The 12,551-nt window shown below is 36.0% G+C and overlaps 3 protein-coding genes across 5 annotated transcripts in view; 1 reads left to right on the top strand and 2 right to left on the bottom strand.

The window, feature by feature from the left end:
* Positions 1-12,551, bottom strand: part of LOC139773410 (uncharacterized) — a 511,404-nt gene that overhangs the window by 120,412 nt on the left and 378,441 nt on the right. The gene's annotated exons all lie outside the window — the stretch shown is intronic.
* LOC139773441 (uncharacterized) lies at positions 6,449-9,286 on the bottom strand. 3 transcript variants are annotated; one of them, XR_011718344.1, is made up of 5 exons: positions 7,981-9,286; positions 7,752-7,838; positions 7,565-7,679; positions 7,311-7,436; positions 6,449-6,716 (listed from the first exon to the last, which is right to left on the bottom strand). XR_011718344.1 is itself a non-coding variant. In XM_071707872.1 (4 exons), the coding sequence occupies exons 1-3, from the start codon at positions 9,019-9,021 to the stop codon at positions 7,584-7,586; spliced, it is 1,224 nt and encodes a 407-aa protein (XP_071563973.1). In that variant the 5' UTR covers positions 9,022-9,286; the 3' UTR covers positions 7,134-7,436; positions 7,565-7,583. The 3 variants fall into 3 exon arrangements, 2 of the variants coding, with proteins under 2 accessions (XP_071563973.1, XP_071563974.1); XM_071707872.1 differs by lacking the exon at positions 6,449-6,716 and having other exon boundaries at positions 7,134-7,436; XM_071707873.1 differs by lacking the exons at positions 6,449-6,716; positions 7,311-7,436 and having other exon boundaries at positions 7,596-7,682.
* LOC139773431 (uncharacterized) lies at positions 10,592-12,085 on the top strand. Its single transcript, XM_071707863.1, has 3 exons — positions 10,592-11,680; positions 11,838-11,924; positions 12,005-12,085. Exons 1-3 carry the CDS (start codon positions 10,619-10,621, stop codon positions 12,083-12,085), a joined length of 1,230 nt encoding a protein of 409 aa, XP_071563964.1. The 5' UTR covers positions 10,592-10,618.

Raw genomic sequence — 12,551 nt, 5'->3', positions numbered from 1 at the left:
TTCGTTCCAACACAAAGTGACATTCCTCTCATATTCTGAAATAATAAATTTATATTAAAAATACTGCAAATTGAAAAAATATTAAATTATTTACGTTTCGTGATTTATGTATGAAAATTGCGAACAAATGTAGTTATGGCAAAACACACGCGAGTAGTTTTAAGTGCAAGCTACAATACTTTACCGATTTGAAAATCGCATTAGAGGGACAGTTGCAGCGATCGAGGTCGCAGTTACTTGGGCTTGCATCGAGAGCGCGTTTACGTGTTCTCGAGGGAAAAGAAGGCTTTCGCGAGGAGCGACGATGGTCCGTGACCTGTTCTGAATCCCATCTATTTTTCAGGGAAGACTTGTGTACTCGGCAGCGCGCGCGAGCACGCTTCCCCCTTTTTCCCCCCGCGTTCCGTTTGTATTATATAGGCGGGCCGCGCGGGTCTGACATACCGTGAAATTTTAACGAAGTCTAACTTGTAATTCGTATATCCTGCCAGCGAAATTTCACGAAAATGGATAGGATAACTGCCGGCGCGGGCGCAGGCGTGCGCGTGGGGGATGGAGATTTCTATTTCGGCCCCCGACCGCGCGTGCACGGCATATGCACTCGTTCCGACGATGATATATTTATTTCCGTCGCCGTTGCCGTGGCTGTCACATTTCTAATTACGTCCGATTCTCTTCCCCGCGACCTTACCCGCAGATATTTTCAACATTTTGAGCGTTATATGAAGCAACGACAATTCATTTTAAGAACACAAAATCGCGCTCGGAATAGGAGCAACCTTGTCATTATTTAAAGATTATTCATGTACATCGTTCGGTGATGCAGATCAATGTTTCATGTGTGACGTGAATTACCGTTTATTCATTTACATATTTTACATTAATGTGCATTATGTAAAAGCTTCAAACCGCGAATGTTACAGTGCGTTACTTCACTTATCAATTTTTAATGATAAAATCTGATGCGTGCATATGTAGTTATTCAAAAATACATTTTCCATTCTTTTTATAAATAAAAATGTTCTAATTTTTTTAATATTACAGAAATAAGTTTGTAAAATAAATAATAGCATTTCTTAAAATGTTTCTTTAAATAGCGTGTGTATACATAACCTAGGTCAGTATCCTACTTTTATGTAAATTCAAACAACTTAAAATAAAGATTACTCCTATAAAAAACCATAGGGCCGTTTCACTCTTTATGGGTCATGTACTTTGCAAAAACGTGCTGCTAAAGAGCGATTTAACGAGCACAAGGATCTGTCATAAAAATCCATCGATATGACGGTATAACGAACATATAGGTACACAAATTGTGTAACACAATTACGTGTTATTGCTAATTGAAATGTTTCTTTAGCAGGCAAACTAAATTCTTTCCTTGTGTTATATATTTTACGTCGTTACCACCGTAAGTCGTCGATCAATTAAGATAAAGAGCAAGATTGCGATCAGCCCAAAATCCGGCTCATAATTTAAGACTAATTCGAATCGTGTCCACTGCGGCATTATTTATAGGATAATATATTAAATAGAACACAGAATACTATAAAAGAGGAAACGCAATGCTGTGCGATTTTGACGTTTCTCTTCCTCCTCTCCAATTATTTTCCTTGTCGTCGACGTCAATGGTCGACCCTCGCGTCGCGCGAAGGGTCGCGAAGAAGGGCGCGACGAGACGGATACTGTTGCTACCACCCATCTCATCTAGGGAGGGTTGCCAAGCTCGAAACGAGCCAAGAAGGGGACTCGGCAGGGTGCGTAACAGGGCGCTTAAGTATCCATTATCCGTTCTGTCGGGTCGCGACCGCGAGGACAAAAAGCTCGCGTCTCGCCTGTGTCTAGGCTAATGGTCGGGGTACGGCCCACATCGTACCGCGGTCGAATAAAAGCAGCTTGCCGTGTATATACACGACGAGGAGTCGGGGGAAGAGAAGAGGGATCGAGCATCTCCTCTGGCATTAATGAAATATTCCTAAGCGCCAGCGCGGCGCGCGTTCGCCGGTATTATTTCGAATTCGAAGACCGGCTCTCTCTCTCTCTCTCTCTCTCTCTCTCGCAGGAATATCCGACGTCCGGGAAAATTCACGCGGTTCTCCAATAATGTTAAAAGCACGACACTCACATTCGGTCGGCCGGTCGGTCGGTCGGCCGGCTGGCCGGGAGCTCTTTGCCAATGAGACACCGAGCTGTTTTATTGAACAATGTCTTGGAAATTACATGAGGACAAGTCTCAGCGAACACGGTTGTCGCGCTTGTGAGACGTTTAATCGACGTGACCGCGCGATGCGTTTCCCAATCTTGTAATGCAAAAGTAAGCATAATCTTTCCATTCGGCTTATTCACACACTGTAAATCCAAGTGTGTTATTTTAGCTAAAGCTATTAGTTCTGCTTACATATTTTTGCCGTTTTAAATCATTTAACACGATTGTACGTATTAACTTTTAATTTAGTACGATTAAACGTTAAATGACGTAATTTAATACATGAAGAAACATGTGAAAAGAGCTTCAGTCAAATGTGTCATTTTTAGACGTTTATGCGTGTAAAAATAACCCACTTGGATTAGCAGTGTAGGGCGTACAGATGCTTACAGATTATAACTTTTTATAGAAAAATCAGTGTGCTATTCTCTCTCTCTGTATTTAGTTCGTGAATTGTTCTGTTGCTTATTCTGAATATTCTTTTATGGATTTTGCATGTAACACCCTGTAATGATAAGAGGTCCTTTCATTTTTCGACTACTATATTCCTCCTTTATTTCTCTTCTTATCTTACGACGGCTCTTCTTATCTTTTTCTGTCTTTTTTTAATTTTTCTTTCCACTTGGCTTTCCTTTTTCCGACTATTCTGCGAATTAGTCACTACTCTTTTAAATTGCGCGTCTCCATCTACCTCCATTTATCCGTTCTATAATCTTATCTTACCTCATCTTTCTTTGGAGTCACAGTAAAACATCGCGGCATAAAAGGTAACGGGAGATCCTTCCCTTACTTATTATTATACGACCGCAATAAGCTCTTCCGAATCCGATTTGCGGCTCTACGGGATTATTAAGCGGCAGAGTTGTCGGGACGCAAATCAATTTTGCGCCTCTCAAAGATTAATCACGCGCTACTTTGCAGCTCCCCGGTAAATCAGTTAAACCTGTAAAATCTTCTTTGATCGAGAGACGCATCTACGTGCAATTGAGAACATTTTTCAATAATAATGTCAAATCGCGGATTTCTTTCTGATTTACGAATGCAACGCTGTCTCCAAATATTATTGTTCCATTTCAACTTAATCCATCTATTTATTGACGGTTATCCGTCGATGTTCCGCGTCCATCACGTCGTCGAGGGATAAAGCGAGCGTTATGGATTTCGCAAACATCGCGCGAAACCGCGACATCGAACGGGAATTGAAACGCATCGCGATCGCGATCGGGATACGAGAGCACGGATGGTGCGAAGACAATAGCTTCAGGGGAAATGAATCGAGGGAGACGTGACGGAAGGAGAGAGAGAGAGAGAGAGTGAGGATAGAACGTGGCGGGGAGACGCGAATGCACATCCCCGTCGAGGAGTCACGTACTTTATAAAACGCAGCCGTTACACCGGTGTCGGAGACGGGAAAACGGGAAGCGTTCGCGTGCACATTGGTGCAAAGAAGGGGACAGAGTGGCCGGAACATATGCTTCCCTTCGCAATATAACGGGGGGAGGGATCCTCCGACCGATAAACCTCCGCAGAAATGAGCTTTTTTTCGTCCATTTCTCTTTCCGCGCAACCGCCATCGCTCCTCTGCAATTTTCGATCTGTCTCCTTTTCTCTTTCTCTCTCCTTTATATCTCTTTACGTGAAAGTCGATTTTTCTGTTCTAACTTGTAACGTGGTGACAAATGACCTCTCCAATAGACAGTGTAGATAGATGAGGCAAAATCTGAAATGACTGAAGCACCCTGAAAGATCAAAGAGAACATTGCGCGTATTCTCTTTTCTTCAAAACGCGCGACAGTACATATTTTGTTCATATTTCATATATGTATGTATATTCCGCATAAATGAACAATGTAAGTAATTAAATACTTTATTTGCAACAGTTAATTGCAAAAAAATGTTTACCCTCCAGCTATTATTCCTCTCCGTCTTCCTTTTTAACTTTTAATGTCACAATGTTACTTATTAAGAACATTGAGAGGCGCATCTCGAGTTTTACACCGGTGGTTTATTTTACCAATAATTTTTGTTGTAAAAATATACTTTTGTTATAAGAAGTTTACGACGAAAATAATTTGACGAGACGCTGCCTCATCTATTCTTAAGTCGCGATCTAATGGCCTCGACTATTACAAGGCTGACTCTCCGGCTCGCGTTACGTACGACGGTAAATCCGACGGAGCCCGTTCGTTTAGCTGTGCGACTCGAAAAACGGATTTTATTTCGTTCCGAATCGACCTGTCGCGCGGAGTCGGTGCGACCTGTGGAGCCTTATAGACACGGGCGCGTTGGCGGTTATATTTTAACGAGGACGTCACGTATAGCCGCGACTGAGAGACACGAAGGGATGCCGCGCTCGGCGTTCCGCCCAGAATTTCCCTCCCATCTGCTTTTCTCTCGGCTGCCAGTCACGCGAAATCTTCGTTCTCCGTTCGTGTGTATATCTTCCGGCGAGATCACTGCCGCTTTTATATTCAACGTTACTTTAGCGTTACGCGAGCGCCAGCTCTCTTTCTCTCTCTCTCTCTCTCTGTTTCTCTGTCTCTCTTTCTCTTTCTTCTCTAAATAGAGAATAAACGGCTTTTTCGCGTTGTCGCTCCGACAGCACGCCAATATCTTAAATCGTAACTTCTTAACACGCTTGACAACCCACGTCATATAAAAGGATTGTGAAGCGCGATTGTGAACTCGGGTCTCGACTGCGTTTCACTTTTTCTTAAATATCGAATAACTTAAAATACATTATTCTCTTTTTTTTCCACTAAACTAAAATTTGAGTTAAATAATAAGAGAAAAGGGGAAGATTGCGACAAAATTATCACAAGTTTAAAAATTATAAGAGAACGAAGTGAAAATTCTTGATGATGAAATTTACATATGTATAATACGACTTCTAATTATTTTATTTTATTTCGTATAGAGAAACGCATCTCTCGCTATTCACCGTTGCTTTTGCAGGCGAGGAGTTTAGCTTTTATACACAGTGTTATTTTTCTGTTATATGAGCGCACATAAGGAGTGACACACTGCGGTGTTTACGAGCGCCCGTTTGGAAGTACAAAATACAAAATATACATAGAGCCCTCAAAATTTGCGAGTGACGTTCTTACGTAAACTCGTACCGGATAGTGATAAGAATGCGCATGTGTGTGTACGAGACGAATTTGAAATAAAAGATTTATCGCGCTCCTGAAATCTCGCGGTAAAGGAGTTTACATATAATGTAAACACGAAACAGTTGACGTTTCTCGTTGCATATGAAGTAAGATTAGCTATTTACGTAACACGAAATTGTGTGTGTGTGTGTGTGTGTGTGTGTGTGTGTGCTCCGCGAAATTTATTTGCAAACTCTTGTAAGACTAAAAATAATCTTGAAAGACAGTTCAGAGTTCAGATTAGCATATTGATCAAAAATCCATCTCGTATTAATATCTATTCAAGTTAGAAGCCGACTAATCTCTGTCTGTTACATTAATGTCTACTTGAAATAATCATTCGACTAGCACAGGGAAAACTTCCGGTTTAATCAGGTCGATCATTTTCGCGTTTGCTACTCGCAGATACACGATTCATGAGATCGGAATATTAAAAAGGATATAAGAGAAATATTGCGGGTTTTTCCTTTTCATCTCTCTCTACCTTTGGACTTTAAAACCGTGACAGATATTTCGAGACAACACATGAATTTTCTTTGCTCGAGACATCTCCACTCATTACAATACTTTTTCATTGGCAATACAAAGAAATAATTTATGCAACAATGTATAAGAACAATTTACTTTACCGTTGAACGACAGAAATAGAGAAAGATGCTTTATCTCGAATACAATTCGCGAAAACGCGATAAGAAAAAATAATGAGATTTATTGAAAAAAATAACGTTAAATTTGTAAGTCAATAATTTAAAATACTAATTACATTAATCATATTATACTAATTACATTTATCATATTTAGTTTGTACAAAACCAGATCGATAAAAAAAGCTTTTAAAAATTACGGCATCAAACGTGGCGGAACTTAATTAATTAATCAACACTTTAATCAATAATGTATATCAATAATATTTAATCAATAATATATTAGCAGAAACTTTGTACAATTTATTTACAATGAGACCGACATATAATGATGTTATTAAATGTCATTATTCAAATTTAAAATTCTAATTGTTTAAATATGATTTGAAATGTACAGTGTACAACATGCAACATACTATACTTTACAATTGTAATTTTAGGTGGTTTTATATAAAAGAGATTTAATTAGTACTAATAAAATAAACGAGGAATATTACTGTCATAAAATTTCAACACTTTGTTCATTATTAAAAATTATTTGCTTTTATATGCAAAGATATTTTTATTAATAACTTCATCTGCTTTCATTTTTCATGCTCCAGGATATATTAAACGTTAGATAATATCTATTTAAAAAACAAAAATATTTTTCGTACATTTTGTATTTAGTTTGAAACATTCACATGCAAATATTTCTAAGTAGAAACGCGAAATCTGAAAAAAGATACATATTTTTCACATAATGTTTATCTGCAACGTAAAATTCTTTTTATTTTTGTAAAACAATTTTAAATATTCTATTCTTTTAATTTTCCTGTGTTCAATAAAGGAATATAATTTTATATACTTTTACATCTCAATGTGCACAGTGCATATATTTTTTGAAAAAGATGATACATTATAGAGAGTAATCAGTAAATATATATTTTATTTGTCTCTGTTTGTTAAATTCAACGAAATAAAGACAAAAAAAGAAGAAAAGGGAAGACGTCGTTCGCTATCGTCGATTCCGTTATCGCTTCTTGATCAGACTATTAATTATTTTCAAGAAAAACAATGAAATAAAAAGTTACGAGAGAAGAAACAGTTATTTGTGATTGTGATTCTTATATTTTATAGAAACAAAAACAATTCATTATTTCACATTAGCATTTTTTATTAAAATAAGAATGAATCCGTCAAACCATTCACTAAAGATTATCTCAACAGAGATCGAAGCCGATTTTGAAATTGCAACCCAAGTATAAGTATAATTATTTTCGTACATGTTTACTAACTAAATGTATAACAATTAATATCTAATATTACCTATTATGTGTCTGTTCTTACTAAATAACATTTCCTTCAACACATTCCTTTATCATATAAAAATTGTCTTTGGATATATTATAAAATTGTATATTAATGTTAGACAAAAATTCGTTACATATATATCTGAAATGACACAAATGTGAATGAAATATACATTTTCAGATTAAATATTTTATATAATATATTTTTAAGACAAATCGCAAAAAGAATATATTTAATATTTAAAAACATTTTATCGTTTGATTATATACCTTTTATTATTTAGTTTATTCACGTAATATTGTTTGTAGACTTTCCATTGCAGGAATTCGACATCAATAGAAACTGCATTAAAATTAATAGGTATGTAGTAATGTTACCAACAATCTACTGAAAACAAAATCAGAGTAAGCAACATTTATTTAATTAATAAAAACAAATAATCAATTAGGTACTCACTGCAGCGAGAAGTGTCGCGTCCACATTAAGACCCTTTGCTGAAAAAATATTTTTGCGTTGCAATATTTGCAAAGAGAACAGCTGCAACTGCAACGTTAGAGCACCACAGAGTTAAGTATAAAATCAAATAATTATGACTCTAATAGATTCAATATTCAAATAAATCACAATTAATATTAAAAAAATTTTCATAAAAATGTTCAAATTTAATTACATTACAATATATTACCTCGTTTTTCACATCTTCATCGCTAATACTGTTAAACACGAGGTGAACAGTCGTGCCGATTTCAAGAGCTTGATTCTTACCGGTCTCACAGGCCCAGATAATCGAAGATATTTTTAACGACTGATATATTATGAGCGCTAAGAAATATGAGTACCAAAGATCTTCTTGTAACTCATTTGTGAGTCCTGGCCACTTCGATGCGTAAAAATACAGGCTGAAAGTAATATCGCAGAAAATTGTGGCTATGGAAGCGAGAAGCTGTAAGCTGAAGACTAAGTTCAACATCTGCACTGTATCGCTGATTATCAGATGCTCCTTTTTCAGAGCTTTGAGTTCCATCAGTAGGAACATATTTCCCTGCTTGTGATAGATCCGATTGAATAGATGCGGCGCATTCTTAACCACGGGTTCCCGAAGATTCGCAAGATTGTCATTGATTCTCTTAAAACAAGCTTTTAATATACAAACACAATTGAAGTATAGCATATTCATATGAAATTCCACTAAACTAATGTATATTGTGAACAACTTCAGTGTAAGACTGATATTCAGCTTGTTAAAACATAGTAGCGTTATTACGATGAACAAAAAGAAACTGATAATGTCTTTCGTGTAGATCAGTCTGGATAATTTTCTATACGTTTTCGAAGGCAGTTTTGAAGAGACATCCATTATGGCCTGAAGCAAGCGCATCCGTGGACCACTCAAGATGTATGTGACGATCGTTATGAAACTAGTAAATATAAAGTAGCAGGTACCACTAGAAGTCCACGATAAATTTCCAAAAGTAACCTTTTCAGAAATGATAACATCATAAAGCAGTATGAATGAGTAAACGCTGGTAACACAAATAACAACGGTTGATAACATGCAGCGGGGTTTAGAAATCTTGAAAGTCAATGCGTTGATCTTGTATGGGAATATTCCAAGAATGTAGCAAAAGATGAAGCAGGGGTACATCAGGGATTGAAAGTCTGTGACTTGAAGAACCCGCCAATTATGCAATACTTGTCCACGAAATTTCAATGATAAATTGAACATGATGAGCGGAATGTCATGAGAACATAAATGTCTCAGTCGTAGATTAAAAAGTAAAAACTGTTAATTTTATGTCAATGCACTATAACGTTAATATGATTGCGATAACTTCATGATTACACTTCTTTTCCAAGTGTTATCTTTAACTCTGATTTTTGTCGTTGAATACGCGAACTAGATTGGTCGTCTTGTTTACACTCAGCGAATTTAAGTTCAAAACTGCGAACAGTTTCTGCCTCGAATGAGACAAGACTAAAGGGAAATTTTGTTAGGCGTTAAGTAACCATGGTGCTCTTCGATCGACAACTGTACCCTTGGGTTATAATCGTGTAAAATAATGATGTGTAAGTGTTGTGACTCATCAAATTATATGTATGCAAACATGAAGATAATATCGACTGCATAATACACACGTGGACGAGTAATTCTCCAAAATAGTTACTCTATTCTTCGACTTTTTGTTTAATTCAAAATCCATATTCTTATTGCGTGTGTAGAGAATATTTGATATCTTTATGACACGATTTTTAAATCTATATTTTATTTCCTTTGTACATTCTAATTTATACAGATATCAAATTAAATACTTAATCTGCTTTGAGCATCGTTACATTTCTAATTTCAATAAAACACAATGACAAGTATAAAAGGCATTTTATAAATAAAAATATGAAAAGCATTTAATTTTATTAAAACATGTATTATGTATATTCACAAAAATCAGAAAGCAGCAGAAAGTAAGTATAGTGTTAATGATCATAACAGATCTGAGAAAAGATCTTTTCGTCCCGTACAGAAAAATGTTACAGAAAGACTGTAGTTGTAAAAAATTAATGCAACTATAGTAAATATTACAGTAATTGCTATAAATTTAGGTCTCTAGGTACTTTTGTCGCAACAGTAGCTTCTTCTATAAGGGAAGAGATCTACACATACATTAAATACGTAAAATGCAATTAATTAGTCGTTTTATCAAGTAGTATTATTTTTTGTCAGTTATATTATAAAAAATTAAATCAAATACATTATATTGATGAAAAATTCTTTATTTTATTTGAAGTAAAAATTTATCTTTTTGTTCTTGACTTTATATCAGCACGATATATTTCTGCTATAACTTTTCATTTACCTATATATGAATCTAATGGAAGATAGTGAAATATCTTGATAATGTTCGTTAGTTTTGTACATGTTCTAGATGCGCACGATTATGAATTATGTGATACAAAAACTATGGATAATTAACTTATACATGCTCTGGAGCTGATAAGCAAAAAGTCATAGTTACACACACATACACACACACACACACACACACACACACACACACATTATGACTTAAGAATTCCTGAGGGAAGTCCCGTTTCGCTACACGAAGCAATAATTGTCAGTAGTTTAAAAATTAAACTCGTACGGTGTAGGTAGACTACGAAAAGTTCACGTCGGTTTATGCAATCGCCGTGGAAACAGCAATAAAATTGCAGTTGGGAGAGAAATTCTTGTAAACACGTTGATGCCATAATGCATTGACAACATAATTAATATTTCATAGATTATAGTCTATGAAATAGATTATCGTTCTCTCATAACTTCGGCAAACATGTTCAATTCGTCATCGATGTTCCAAGGACGGAAAGATAAAAGAAAAGGAAAAACATGTCAGCTATTCCGCGCTACGGATTTTGTGTCGTTGATGTATCCTTGCTTCTGGTTTTGTCGCATTCTGGGAATATTTCCATACAAGATCAACGCTTCGACCATCAAGGCTTGCAAACCACGCTATATTCTATCCATCATCATTATCTGCATCTTTTGCACTCTCGAATTAAAAACTCTCTATGACATCAATATTTCGAAAGACGTTGCATTTAAAAGCTCAACATCCAGGATTATTGAACGCAATTTCTTTTACATTATCGGTGGTTTCACAGTAGTCACCACATTCATTTTGAGTGGACCACGAATACGTTTTCTTCAGACCATACTGGAGCTCTCTTCGAAATTACCCTTGAAATCATATGAAAATTTATCTAGACTTATCCATACCAAGGACATTCTTGGATTTCTTCTTGTACTTGTGGATTTACCGATGTATTCTATCACAATACAAATTGATTACTTGCGCCTACTTCTTGTACTATACATCTTCTTACTGGGATTTATAATGGATATGCTATATATGAATTGTGTTTGCATATTAAAAGCTTGTTTCAAGCAAGTCAACGACAATCTGGCGAATCTACGAGAACTCGTGACGAATGGTGAGCCATATCTCTTGAGCGATACCTGTCACGAGGAGAGAAATCCATTCCTACTGATGGAGATCATAGCTTTGAAGAAGCAGCACCTGGCAATCAGCGACGCAGTACAGATGCTAAAAATGGTTTTCAGTTTACAACTTCTTTCTACGACAGTTATGACTTTCACTCAAGTCACCTTCAATCTGTACTTTTACTTAATGGAAATAAAAGGGGATGCGTCTATGAGCAATCAGGAACGACAGCTTTATTACTTGCTTTTTATTACAACTTCAATATATTACCTTATAAAAATAGTGTTGATAGTATGGGCTTGCGAGACCGGCAAGACTCAAGTCGTAGAGATCAGGAGCACCGTTCATGACGTGTTCAACAGCACCAGCAATAAGCAAATAAAATACGAGGTAGATTTAAACAATTTACAACATTAGTGGCATATTTTATATATTTTTCTAATTACGTCCCACGTATACTAATGCGATTTTTACTACAGCAATTTACCAAATTCATAATTACACCCGTTAATCGTATATTTAACAATTTTCTGATTGGACGTTGCAGATGCAGCTATTTTCCTTGCAACTATCGCATTCCGAAAATACATTCTCCGCAAAGGGGTTTACTGTGGACGCTACGCTCCTCACTAAGGTGAGTGATGAATCATTTGCTTTCACTAAATAAATGTAAGTAGGTATGTTTAGCTTTATTTTATGATATTGTCCTTTTAGATGATAGGTGGGATTACCACGTACATATTAATCTTGATACAATTCCTATTTATGTCGAGTTCTTGCGATGGAAATCTGTAAGGGATATGATCTTAACAAAAAGACACATATAATCGAACACACATGATCGAACATGGAAAAGATATTTTTAATATTTTTATTTTTATCTGTGTAAGCAGAACATCGTTGTGAGTAGAGTCTCTCGTGGTGCTTTATGGTTATAGAGATATTTGCAACCCTAGAAGAATACGGGTCCCAATTCAAATATTCACAATTTTCAGGAGAGAAGAAAAACAATACAATTTCTGTGAATTGTGAGATAACTAACGCAATTACAATTACAGTATTTTGTTATAATGGAACTTATACTGGTTCTTGAAGGAGTTGGTGTGATTTACTTGTTAATTCACTTATGACACCATTCATCGCGTTATTCAGCGATCACAACGTAACCGGTTTAAAAGAATAATGACACTTCTGCCTCGTGTGATGGATTTCGCATGTAGACCTGTGACACATTTTGTAGCACGTAGGTAACATTTTAGGC

Source organism: Temnothorax nylanderi, unplaced genomic scaffold (assembly GCF_030848795.1).
Source record: "Temnothorax nylanderi isolate EJ_2023f unplaced genomic scaffold, tnyl_v1.0 TNYL_tig0061_pilon, whole genome shotgun sequence".
Classification (NCBI taxonomy): Eukaryota; Metazoa; Arthropoda; class Insecta; order Hymenoptera; family Formicidae; genus Temnothorax; species Temnothorax nylanderi.
The sequence above is the reverse complement of the archived record's forward strand: the minus strand, read 5'-3'. Positions and strand labels throughout refer to the sequence as shown.

What these genes read in the sequence shown, in the direction of transcription:
- LOC139773441 (XM_071707872.1), bottom strand. Translation starts at nt 9,021, where the DNA reads ATGTTCAATTTATCATTGAAATTTCGTGGACAAGTATTGCATAATTGG. An exon ending in ATGAAGATGTGAAAAACGAG is followed by an intron (nt 7,839 to 7,980) that starts GTAATATATTGT and finishes CTAACGTTGCAG; the next exon opens with TTGCAGCTGTTCTCTTTGCA. An exon ending in ACGCGACACTTCTCGCTGCA is followed by an intron (nt 7,680 to 7,751) that starts GTGAGTACCTAA and finishes TGTTTTCAGTAG; the next exon opens with ATTGTTGGTAACATTACTAC.
- LOC139773431 (XM_071707863.1), top strand. Translation starts at nt 10,619, where the DNA reads ATGTTCAATTCGTCATCGATGTTCCAAGGACGGAAAGATAAAAGAAAA. An exon ending in ATAAGCAAATAAAATACGAG is followed by an intron (nt 11,681 to 11,837) that starts GTAGATTTAAAC and finishes TGGACGTTGCAG; the next exon opens with ATGCAGCTATTTTCCTTGCA. An exon ending in ACGCTACGCTCCTCACTAAG is followed by an intron (nt 11,925 to 12,004) that starts GTGAGTGATGAA and finishes TTGTCCTTTTAG; the next exon opens with ATGATAGGTGGGATTACCAC.